This window comes from Toxorhynchites rutilus, chromosome 3, assembly GCF_029784135.1.
Source record: "Toxorhynchites rutilus septentrionalis strain SRP chromosome 3, ASM2978413v1, whole genome shotgun sequence".
NCBI classification, from domain to species: Eukaryota; Metazoa; Arthropoda; class Insecta; order Diptera; family Culicidae; genus Toxorhynchites; species Toxorhynchites rutilus.
The window spans coordinates 120,291,331-120,304,285 of record NC_073746.1 but is presented as its reverse complement, the minus strand read 5'-3'; the positions used below and the strand labels follow the sequence as shown (position 1 = coordinate 120,304,285).

The following is a 12,955-nucleotide window of genomic DNA, read 5'->3' as shown; positions in this document are numbered from 1 at the left end:
ATTAATACAATCTGCAAAAAAGTTTGTAGTAAACAACACCTCATTGTACCGGCTCATAGGTACGCTATCTGACCCCAGCCTATCATTCAATATATAACCACCAACACTAAAATACTGACACAAAATCGCGATTTGCCCACCACGCTAAACGCAACGCGTCCCACAAAAGGGGACACAGTTTGTTCTCTACAATCAGATAAACCCAATTCAACTCGATCGAGTAGAGCACACATAATGCCGCAGGGATAAGCTATCAAGCAAGAGCAACAAAAATTATACTTTCACTATCGAACTAAAAATGTGACCACATTTCGCCCCGGGAGGAGCGGTCGATTATCGCATACTCCCCTCTATGTGTAATGCCGTGCCTTTACCGGTAAACATCTCGGGTCCTGGTGCTCATGACTTTGACTTCGAATCGATCTGGTTAATGACATAAAAGTTGATTGCTTGCAGCGTCCGTTCCAGCCACTTCTCCCGGGCGTTCGCGTGTGTACCTGTAGCCGGACACGACGTAAGGGTTAATATTGCAGCAGCAATTCGTCGTCGTCGTCGTTCACTGGCAGGTTGATTCGTGATTTGATGCTGTAAGGCGGAGAGATGCACGCGAGCGGATTTGCGATTGAGAGAAACACGGAACCATGAATGCAAGCACTTATCTGCCATTTTGGCTCAGTACAATCACGCGCGTTTATTTTGCTTGCCGTATTTTGGAAATTATATTCATGATTGGATATTTTACGTAACTGTGCATGTGATTGGAATTTTGCGATCATTGGTCGCTACAAACACTAAATACGATTTGTTAGTTGTTCTCATCTGTACATAATCAAACATTAGATACAGCGAAATATATACTCTCATTAATGGTGAGTTTATTTATTTTTTTGCTCTACTCATTTGAGTTCTGAAATATTTTGGATTTTTTATGATTTTTCCGTGTTTCTCTTCCAAACATTCATGAAATTCTGGAAAAAATAGAAAACGAAAAACCATGGCTCTTTAGAGTCCTGTTGAATATTCTAAATCTAAAGCACATTAGATTGAAAGTTTCAATATACACTGCAAGTGTAGGTGTATGTTCCAAGGGTTGTGCTGGCCAGTGATCATTCAACAAGAGTCGATGAGTCGAGTCAAGAAAATGGCACTACGCTAGATGAGGAGTATTTGCTAGGGGCGGGTTCAGCTGCATCCCAATAGGATGCTGTTATATCCTATAAGCACCCCATGCCAGCCACAATTATTGCAATTATGAAAAACTCATTGTAATACTAACCTCGAGTCAACCGCGAGTAATCAGTTACATATTACGTACATAATTATGAAGCAAAAACTTCCGAAATATTGAACTCCCGGCTCCGTTAGGCAAATGAGCCTGAAAATGGATTTCTGTATGTCTGTCTGTCTGATTCATATGGACTCGGAAACTACTGAACCGATCAACACAAAAATTGGTATGCAGGGGTTTTTGGTGCCGAGGAAGGTTTTCGTGATAGTTTGAAACCCCTCCCCCTCTCTAAGGGGGGCTGCCATACAAATGAAACTCAAATTTCTACATTACTCGGGAATTAGTCGAGCAAATGAAACGAAATTTGGCATATGGAGGTTTTAGGGTATAATAAATGATTCTATGGTGGTTAGACTCTCCACCCCCCTCTTTAAAGGGGGGCTGCCATACATGAGAAACACAAATTTCTGCATTACTCGAGAATCAATCAAGCAAATGAAACCAAATTAGGCATATTAAGGTTTCAGGGTGCAATAAATGTTTCAATGGTGGTTAGACCCTCCACCCCCCTTCTCTAAAGAGGGGCTGACATACAAATGAAACTCAAATTTCTGCATTACTCGAGAAATAATCAAGCAAATTAAACCAAATTAGCCACATAGAAACTTTAGGGTGCAATAAATGTTTCTATGATGGTTAGACTCTCCACCCCCCCTCTCTAAGGGGGTGCTGCCATACAAAAAAACACAAATTTCTGCATTACTCGAGAATCAATCAAGCAAATGAAACCAAATTTGGCATGTGAAGGTTTTAGGGTCCAATAAATGTTTCTATGGTGGTTAGACTATCCACCCTCCTCTTAAGGGGGGGAGGGGGAGCTGTCATAGAAATGAAACACAAATTTCTGCATAACTCGAGAACTAATCAAGAAAATGGAACCAAATTAGGCATATGGAGGTTTTAGGATACAATAAATGTTGCTATGGTGGTTAAACACTCCACCCTTCTCTTCTAGGGTGGGGGAAGCTGCCACACAAATGAAACACAAATTACAGGGGACACAAAAATACAAACTTCTGCATAACTCGAGAACTAATCAAGCACAATTTGGGATGTGAGGGTTTTAAGGGTATGAGAAATGTTTCTATGATGGTATGACACCCCTCCCTCCTCTGGAATGGAGAGGGAAGATATGCGTAATGGAATATTACGCATATCTCAACCAAAAATATTCCAACCAAACATGAGAATTGAAAATTTTCGAAAAACTCTGAAGGAAAAAGGAAAAATTCGGAAAATTGAATTCCCATATGTTCTACGCACGATGAAACGCACTCCTATATCTTCTTCTATCTATACCAATAAGAAAGTATCGCCGAATGTGTTGATAAAATCAGAACTCGAGGATGGAATTGTCCGATTTAGGGCTGTCTTTATTCTATCATATTTTCTGTATAAAACATTTATTCCATGTAACGGAGAAACATGTCATTTGCAAGTGGTTGGAAAATCTTGAACGAGAATTGTGTCTGAAAATAATCTGATATTATAATGATGAGTTTCGTTAGAAATACTTTATAATAAAAGGTAAATTCAATGGGGTCGATTAGCAGATCGATCAATGAACAGTTCTGCGATTAGACTCATGAACTTGCGCATAGTAAGAAAACGTGAATGTTTGAAGATATTGATAACATAAAACAAATTTTGGACGGGACGAAGTTCGTCGGGTGAGCTAGTAAAAAATATATATATTTTTAGGGTTATAAAACTATTTCCCAAGTAGATGGTGCTTACGAATTGTTCCATCCGAGTAGAAATCCCTTTTTGACATTTTATCTATGCGCAAATTCACGCACTTTAATCTGAGTTGAACCCCGGTAATAGTTATCGTTTTTTTTATTTGTGCCATACAAATCAAACACAAATTTCTAAATTTCTCGAGGATTATTCAAGCAAATGAAACGAAATTTGCCGTGTGAAGGTTTTAGGGTGCAATAAATGATTCTATGGTGGTTAGATACCCTTCCCCCATCTCCTAGGGGGGGCTGCCATACAATTTTTTTGCATTACTCGAGAATTAACCAAGCAAATGGAAGGTTTGGTTTGGAAGGTTTAGGATGCAATAAATGTTTCTATGGTGGTTAGATACCCCTCCCCCCTCTCTTAGGGGGGGGGGGCTGCCATACAAATGAAACACAAATTTCTGCAATACTCGGAAATTAATCAATCAAATAAAACCAAATTTGGCATGTGGAGGTTTTAGGGTGCAATAAATGTTTTTACGGTAGTGAGACACTCCACCCTCTCGAGAATTAATCAAGCAAATAAAACCAAATTTGGCATGTAACGTAACGGAGGAACATGTTATTTGCAAGTGGTTGAGAAATCTTGAACGAGAATTGTGTCTGAAAATAATCTGATATTATTATGTCGAGTTTTAGTGGAAGTACTAGGAATTTTATAGTAAAAGGTAATTGGGGTAGATTAGAAGATCAATCAATGTATAATTCTGCGATTGGACCCATAAACAGCGCTTAGTAAGAAAACGTGGATGTGATAGCGTAAAATAAATGTTGGGCGGGACGAAGTTTGCTGGGTCAGCTAGTATTCAATAAATATTTCATGCCACAAACATTATTTTTTTACATTTCATTCAACAATGTTCTAGAATATGAAAAAAGGCACTTGTCCAAAAAAGTTACTCCTATGTTCGCGTCGGTGTGTCAGACCGAAAGTGTTAAAAAAGTGACACACGTCCCCAAAGTCGTAGTATTGATATCTTCTGAGAAATGAACGAATTATTGATTTCTCGGTCTGACAGACCAATGCGCGAGTATAGGAGTGTTAAGGTGGCCGTACACTGTTTGTCCAGAGATCATTTGACACTTTTTGACAGGTAGAGTTTGGGTTGAAATTTGTACAAACACTATTTTGTTAGCCACTCTTCAATTAGGGTGCTCATACACTGTTTGACCGAAGCCAAATATTTGACTCTTTTTGACAGATAAAATTTGGTCAACGTGTACTGATCAAATATATTCTAAACAAAGCACGACAAGCAAATATTCAATTATTGGATGTCTAAAATATTTTTTCAGTCTGTTCTTCGAACCTGTCGGTACATGGTTAGGTTACCTTGAATATTTCAGCGGATTTTTTCCATGTTCGGTGTTTGACATTGTTTACCACTGTTGAAAATTGAGGAGTGGCAAACAAAATAGTGTTTGTACAAATATCAAATCAAACCTTATCTGTCAAAAAATATCAAATATTTGACCTCCGGGCAAACAGTGTACGGTCTCCTTTACCAACAGTGGCAAACAAAGTCTAACATCGAACATGGAAAAAATTCGACTGGTATATTTAAGGTAACCGATAGGTTTGACGAACAGAACGAAAAAATATTTTAGACTGCCAATAACTGAATATTAGTTTGTCTGGTTTTGTGTCGAATATATTTTGCAGTTGATCAAATTTTATCTATCAAAAAGTATCAAATATTTGGCTTCGGTCAAACAGTGTATGAGCACTCTTTTGCTTCATGGGCGCAAACATATTTTTCTTGCTGGTTATGTATACCCTGCGCATTTCACACGTCACGCAATGTTTAATTTGTCATTCTTCTCAGCGCAAAACAGTTTTCAATACCAAGTGACACAGCAAATCTTATCCGGCACTCATAATGGTAAATTATATCTTTATTATTCACCATATTTCGCTTATAGTATGTTATGAACAAATAGGAAGAAAATTATCAATTTTCGACATATTAATCATGAACCGTTGTGTCTAACCTTGTTTCAGTTCCGCAATCAGTACGACAGCGATGTTACCGTTTGGAGTCCCCAGGGCCGTTTGCACCAGGTGGAATATGCGATGGAGGCAGTTAAGCTGGGTTCCGCCACTGTTGGGCTCAAAAGTAAAGATTATGCAGTACTAATTGCTCTGAAACGAGCGTCTTCGGAATTGTCATCTTATCAGAAGAAAATCATTCCGATCGATGATCATCTGGGTATTTCGATCGCCGGAATTACTGCTGATGCTCGAGTTTTAAGTCGCTACATGCGCCAGGAGTGTCTGAACTATAAATATTCTTACGATGATAACTTTCCCGTTGGACGTCTGATCGCCAAACTGGGCAATAAAATGCAAGTTTGCACCCAGCGTTATGACCGCCGTCCCTATGGTGTTGGTTTGCTGGTCGCTGGTTACGATGACCAGGGTGCCCATATTTATCAGACCTGTCCCAGTGCTAATTTCTTCGACTGCAAGGCGATGTCTATCGGTTCTCGTTCGCAAAGTGCTAGAACGTATCTGGAAAAGCATTTGAGCAAATTCCCAGATTGCAACAAGGAAGAGCTCATTCGACATGGTGTCCAAGCTCTACAGGATACACTACCCAATGAAGTGGAACTGAATAATAAGGTATAATATAAATGACATTTCAAAAACATGTTAATGTTTGCTTTCTAATTGTTATTAGAATATTTCAATCGCTGTTGTTGGAAAGGATGAAAAATTCCATATTCTCGAAGAAAACGAAAATGCACAATATTTGACCAATATTGTGCGCCGTGGAGGCGGTGGTGGAGGACAAGTGGATGCTAGCGGTGGACAACCACCAGCTGACGATGATCAGCCTCAACCCCCAAACGACCCAGCGGACCCGATCCCCGCCGTGGCGATGGAAACATAAAGCGGAGTGCTTCCGTGGAATCGTTGAATGTTGAAGCTCATCAAGTCGAGGCTTTGGGTGCGTTTCAACAAACAATATTTCCGAAGCATTACGTTAGTAAACCCTTTCTGGTGTATGCAGTTTTGAAAGGCGCATGGGTGGGAGTTTGAAAATGTATTACTTTGTCAAACTCCCACCCAAAATTTTGTATGTGATCAGCGTTATTGTATCAGATTCTTTCGTTATGCCGCTATTCAAAATACACTGAGTATATTATTCATAAAAAAATGTTTTTCTTCTCGTATGTATTATATATCATAATTTTCATGACGAAATAGCTATGGTTCATCAATATGATGGTCTAATTTCTGGAGTGTTGTTTGTGCTTTTTTCTGATGCTGGTAAAATTAATGGTTTTGCGAAGTAAAAACCCAAATGTAACGTTAAAACCGTTCCAATTAAAAGTTTCAACATCCTAGAACGCTGCATGATGAACCTGGAAAAACAAATCGTTACTAGAGATCAACAATCAAATTGATGAAACCTGAATGTATCGTACCACTTTTAGATTATGATGCACAATTATTTTATTGTGATTCCTATACCTGATTCAAGTATGAATTTTTATGCACACTCGGTAAACTTACGAATAACATCACTTTTGATTTTTTAGCCATATATTAGATTTAGAAGAGTGGCTAAAAGAACAATTTGCGGTGAATTTACCGGTCGTTCAACTGATCGTATGTAGGCCGTGCTCATGTATCAGTATAATTTTCCTATAAACCATGTGATCGTTTCGAAAATTTTGTTATCATTATTTTTAGATTTAATCAAATCAAACACAAATGCCAATATTGCAAAGCATTGGGCGATTTACGTAAATATTTTTTGACGCTAAAATAATGCACACACACAAAATTCATTTTGGTTATTTGGTCTTAAATACGTAACCTCAGAAAATAATTTTTGATAATTTTCATAATTTTTATATTAAAAATAACTCAAATTTATTACCATTTGAGTTATTTTTAATATAAAAATTATGAATGAAAATTAACTGCTCCGTATCAAATTATTATTCTTTTTTTTTTCCAAAATATATGTTTTATTAAGGCACATGTGGCGTTAGCCTGACGGGGCCGGGAGTCCAATATTTTGACAATTTTTGTCTTACAACTATGTTAGTAATATGTAACCGATTACTCGCGGTTGGCTCGAGGTTAGTATTACAAGTGTTCTCATAATTGGTATGTTGCAGTCTTCGATGCTCTGTACGTGTGCCCGACACGGGATACTTCCTATTGGGATGCAGCCGACCATTAATCAGCAACGCCCCCCTAGTCTGTACCCCATATTTAGCGTGGTGCGTCTTTCTCGCCTCGAGGAATCCAGGATAGAATGGTCACTAGCCGGCGCAATCATCAGCTCGTGTAGAGTTGTCATGAGCGGTACAACCTTTGGCTCTTGTTGAATGATCAGTGGACTGCACAACCTTCGGCCCGTGCATCTGTAAAGAGTGTGTGTATGTATTGCCGCGACTAAGTAAAAGTTTATCGATCGCATAGGAGGGATATGAAACGGGGGCACAACGAAGGAAACATCATTAAACGTTGACATCGGCGTTTCTGAGGAACAGGTATAGATGAAGCAGAAGATCAGGATCCCGGCTACCTAAGATATCCCGGACGGGGATATCCGATTGTCTGCCTTGTGCTCTCAGTGCTCTAGAGAGCTGAGAGCGAGCAGCATGGAACCGGATACACGACCAGACAACATGCTCAATGTCGTGGTAGCCATCGCCACAATCACAAAGATTGTTTGCTGCGAGCCCAATGCGATAGAGATGCGCGTTTAGGTTGTAGTGATTGGACATAAGCCGAGATATCACGCGAATGAAACCACGACCTACATTCAATCTCTTGAACCATGCACTCGTCGAGACCTTAGGAATAATCGTGTGTAACCAACGACCGAACTCATCACCACTACACATGCTGCCAACTTACGAGCGTATACTGACGAGGAATGTGGAAAAATTCATTATAAGCAATTTGCCTTTCAAAAAGTGTGCCTTCTAAAGCGCCCACCTTAGCTAGCGAGTCCGCTTTCTCATTCCCCGGAATCGAGCAATGAAAGGGAACCCATGCTAAGGTAATCTTGAATAATTTTTCGACCAAAACACTCAATAGTTGTCTTATTCTTGTTAGGAAATAAGATGAGCGTTTATCAACTTTCATTGAGCGGATTGCCTCTATTGAGCTGAGACTGTCTGAAAAAATAAAATAGTGGTCGATGGGCAATGTTTCAATGATCCCTTTAACGGTCTACTTGGATGATTTCAACGATTTCATAGGTTTCCACGACGATTGGCCTACCAGTACGGAGTGTATCTTCGACAGCCACTACACCAAAACGAAATCAATCAAACCAACGCTGTGCTATGCGAATCGTTACAGTATCGGGTCCATAAACTACACGATTTTTTTCGGCCGCCTTCGTTCCAGTTTTACCTCGCAGATAGTAAAAACGTAAAATGTGGCGAATTTCTTGCTTGATGGACTCTATCTTTGACGCGCTATAACTTGAGACTGAGAAGGACAATCACAACACTGTCAAAACGACACTTGCAGCACAGATTGTCGTTTTTAAATAGCCGTATAGTATGACCCGATGCGATAAGTACAACACAAGATATGTTTGAGTGTTGCCATATATTGACAATATACGACATTTCTTTTTCCTCAACCCAATATATGTCATGGAACTAACTATCGAACAATTGAAAAATCGCAACCCCTATCCTAACGGAAATACCCACTTCTGATTGGGAAAAAATTGACGTTAGAGGCGAATGAACTGCAAAGTTTAAAGCCTCTTAAAAACAAAGAAGGAAGGAAAAAATTAACGACACATGCGGGGATCCCTAACAGAGACATCAAAACCAAGCTGCCTGGGGGAAATCGGCATTGCAAATACATGAAAGTAGGGTAAACATTTTTTCCTACCGTAATGTATTCCTTAACAGAGATATCAAAACCAAGGTGCCAGGGGGAAATCGGCATTTCAAATATATGCAAGTCGGGGCATTTTTATATTGCAAGTAAAGCGAGTGATACGATTAATTCTAGCAAATAAAATTTAAATTGAGAACTTTAATATTGGTTGCTTCGTGAAATTTCATATCAATGACCAATCGTGTATTGCGTGTAAGTGTAAAATTGTATATGGTAGCAGTTGTGTTAAAAATTACTTGATATATGAAAAGATTCATTTCAATTTTCACGGGTCGGGTTTAAGCTGTCTGTTTTGTTGTGCTCATTTCACCCAATGAAAGTTTATACGGCAAGAAAAATCGGAAAAGTGAAGAAATATTAGAAAAAGTGATTTTCTATATGCTCTACATATAGTATTAGTTGTTGTCAGTCCAATTAAAATTCGCATTGGGTTGAATAAACACTCAGAAAGTAAAAATTATTAAAGAAAATTACCTTTCCCATTTCAAATATGTTTTCTCTATATTAAAGTAACATGTAACTGATGAGAAAAATTGATAATTGTGTTCAGTATTGGTAATTATCTTATATTACATTAGTGATTTTTTTTCTATAGTTCTTCCATACATAACACAGGAGGCATCTCGTCTAGGATCACAGAGGGTGGTTTTCATCATATCTCGTTCCGTTTCGGTATCTTTTATCTGTTACGCACCATCCAACGACTGTTCACCATCCTTCTGTCATCATCACTCGGTAAACACTGGTGGAGTGAACAAACAATACCCAACAACAAAACAAAACGACCCTTTTCAGGGTCACCAAATGATTATCAAAGAATTTAACGATGTAATTCTTCAAACATATCCAAAATCAACAGATAGCCCAACGGAATCCCACGCCAACTATGCGGTCATGTCTCGGACACAACCCTCCCGTAACTTTTTTTAGTTGTTATTTGACACTCTAAGTCAATAACAAATGAGGACACGACTCCGAATCTCACAAACTGACCGATTTTAGTAACGCCATTCGTCTACGGGAATGCAGTGACTTGAGCCATCTCGCGTCATTCGCCGCGGAGAATAAAAGGGACTGTTTAAACTGAATCAATTAGATATCTGAACACTAGAATGTGAATATTTTAAAAATCGCAGGACACAATTTTGTTCGAAGTAACAATAAATAGCAAAGAGTGGAAAATAATCATAAAGTGCTGTGAGTGGAATATGAAATTCATCTGATGGTCATCAATCAAATTGACTTAGAAACAGTTTGAAAATTAACATCGCTTCTCATAAAATACACCAACATCCATGTTCCAGAACAGCCCTGCACTTAAACTAGTGCTCCATTCATGAATGCCTCGATTAGTACTGATGCAGCAACTGACGATTTCTTTTTCATCGTATATCTCAGACCCACTGTTACAACTATGACAAATCTCGAAACGACTAAATATATCAACATTGAAATGTTAGGCACGAGTAGTAGCACTTGAGATAAAATACGAACTGATATAGAAGTAGCACACCGTTGAACCGTATAACTGTCATCAATAAATTTCTACAGAGGCATCACCTTTTTCCATTCTCGTGCCATTTTTATTCCATTCCTGAAGGTCTTCACAGAGTGTCACATGAAGCACCTCTTTTAAACAAGTCATGTCGCTATAAATATATGTCTATCCCTACGCTATCGACCCAGCATTGGACGCGATACGTGGCCACAGATCAGCACATTCTTTCGCCACAGGGCCTGTAATAGCCGACCCCTTCATTTCTCCTTTGTTATTCACGATAACGCCGGCATTATCCTCAAAATAGAGAAAAACTCCATCTCGCCTACGGAACGGTTTCCGCTGCCTGATCACGACCGCTGGCATAACCTTCTTACGCAGTTCCGGTTTACCCTTCTTTATGGTGGCGACAAACATATCACCAACTCCAGCGGCGGGCAGGCGGTTAAGACGACCACGAATTCCATGGACAGCAATGACATACAGGTTCTTACCACCTGTAACCAAGAAACAGATGAATTAGTTCCTACTCAAATAATGTTCAACAATATAGTTGGCCCTATGTTTACAGCCAAGTATTGAGGTTAAAAAACCAAAACAAATTCCCTGTCTCGGTGCTCTGATTCTCACCTGTGTTGTCAGCGCAATTGATAACGGCGCCAACTGGCAAACCTAGCGAGATGCGGAATTTTCCTCCCGCGGATCCTCCACGTCCTGGAAATATTAAATAAATTTAAACACTTTGCATCGTCAGTAGCCTGTTCAATGAACTTCAACAGGATTCACATTATGCACTCGTAAATTGAACTTTAAATCCATATCTAACAGTTTCAAATCGATTCAACTGGTATTGCTAAATGTGAGATCACTTTCTTCACCAATCCACATTGATTTACGATAAAAAGTACCAAATATTCACCTCTTTTAGACATTGTTTAGTTTGCACCAAAATTGAATGTGTGCTCGACACTACCAAAGATGCCGGAAAAAGAACGAAAGACAGTAGTGGTTGACAGCGGGTTAACTTCCGTTTCGAAAGCAAATAGCAAAAGTGACAATTCAGGCGGGAAAATTTCCTATGCTGGGAATCATTCAAGCAAGTATTCATTCCCAAGTTATGTATAAATGAAATTGTGATACACATTACTTTTATAATTCTTTCACTATTCCCAGCTAATGTGAGATGGTAAAACTCTTCACATGCTAAATGATATTATGAAGGTGATTATAAGGTGATAATTATAATAATACCTTCTATGGAGTATACCCAGCAAACATTAAATCGCATAACAAGCGTATATATATAACATCATATGCCCTAAATTTTGGTTGGCATATAATACGCCTAACTGGCTTATGCATGCAAAAGTGGAGGGCATATACATACATGGCAAATGCTAACCGAATTAGTTTGGATGAATATGCAACTTTGACCGGCTATAATAGCTATCATGTTGAAATTGAATTGCGATCTAATATGAATATATTCATGAATTGTCAAAGCACCCAATACGACTTTTGCCATACTAATATACGATTTATTACAGACATAGAGAAAAACAAATGGCGCAAAATATTTTCGTAAAATGTTTATTATAGCCTTACGATTTTTATATATGAGTATTTATGTTTGTAGAAATAATAATTGTTTAATTGACTTGTGTTGGAAGTGGAATATAAATGTTTAAAATGGCACAGATTGATGTTTGGTGAAAACTGCTCCGATGTGGGTTCGAACTCCGGTCGTCTGGATTATCAACCACCAGCTATCTGCGCGGCTATCTGAAATTTAATTGAACAATTTAATACATATGATTCGATATGATATAACCTAATACAGTAGAATCAGTCATTCCTGGTTGCCGATTTTATTATTTAACTATGTTCCAAAGAAAAAGATCTTTGATTTCCCTATCATAGAAACCAAATATATAATATCATTGAACTGGAATAATAAAAAATAAATAAATATCAATTAAATTATCTCAGTTTTAAATTATTTTTATTACAATTTTCACTGTACAATTTGTGTTCTCAATCATATCCAACTAAATTCTGATTACTGTTATATTAAATATAATAAATCAATATGGCAACCTTGCAAAGCGATGCTATGCAATGGGCCAAATTCGATGTGGTATATATCTAAGATTGGCGTTCAATTGCGTAGTTCACTTCGTTTTGCTGCATGTTTCATTAGAAGGGTTGTTTGCCGTTGTTACTTTCATCGAACATCAGCAATTTCGAGTGCATTTCATCATTTTCGAGTGCATCAGCATTTCATTGACATTTCAATATGATGTAATATGGTTGTACGTATATCCCCAGCAAACATTAAATCGTATAATTTTGCACGTACTAGGTCTTACAAGAAATCAGAATAAATCATAATCGCATATAATATCAATCAAAGTGTGTATCGTGTATATTTGAAATCGCATAAAATGTGAAAACTCGATTTTATATACCATTATCAAATTAAGTCGCATATCGGTATAATAAACATCAATTTTATGATGTACATTGTCGTAAAA

The 12,955-nt window shown here is 38.1% G+C and overlaps 2 protein-coding genes and 1 long non-coding RNA gene across 3 annotated transcripts; 1 reads left to right on the top strand and 2 right to left on the bottom strand.

Moving 5' to 3' along the window:
- The first annotated feature begins 4,816 nt into the window (after positions 1 to 4,816).
- LOC129776499 (proteasome subunit alpha type-1) lies at positions 4,817 to 6,189 on the top strand. The gene is made up of 3 exons (XM_055782179.1): positions 4,817 to 4,916; positions 5,036 to 5,656; positions 5,715 to 6,189. Exons 1-3 carry the CDS (start codon positions 4,914 to 4,916, stop codon positions 5,925 to 5,927), a joined length of 837 nt encoding a protein of 278 aa, XP_055638154.1. The 5' UTR covers positions 4,817 to 4,913; the 3' UTR covers positions 5,928 to 6,189.
- On the bottom strand, positions 6,160 to 6,803 carry LOC129776500 (uncharacterized). Its single transcript, XR_008743109.1, has 2 exons — positions 6,466 to 6,803; positions 6,160 to 6,402 (listed from the first exon to the last, which is right to left on the bottom strand). It is a non-coding gene; the product is annotated as an uncharacterized LOC129776500 (long non-coding RNA).
- Positions 6,804 to 10,484: 3,681 nt separating this feature from the next.
- On the bottom strand, positions 10,485 to 11,425 carry LOC129776900 (60S ribosomal protein L23). The gene is made up of 3 exons (XM_055782833.1): positions 11,341 to 11,425; positions 11,052 to 11,135; positions 10,485 to 10,918 (listed from the first exon to the last, which is right to left on the bottom strand). Exons 1-3 carry the CDS (start codon positions 11,351 to 11,353, stop codon positions 10,593 to 10,595), a joined length of 423 nt encoding a protein of 140 aa, XP_055638808.1. The 5' UTR covers positions 11,354 to 11,425; the 3' UTR covers positions 10,485 to 10,592.
- Between the last annotated feature and the right edge of the window lie 1,530 nt (positions 11,426 to 12,955).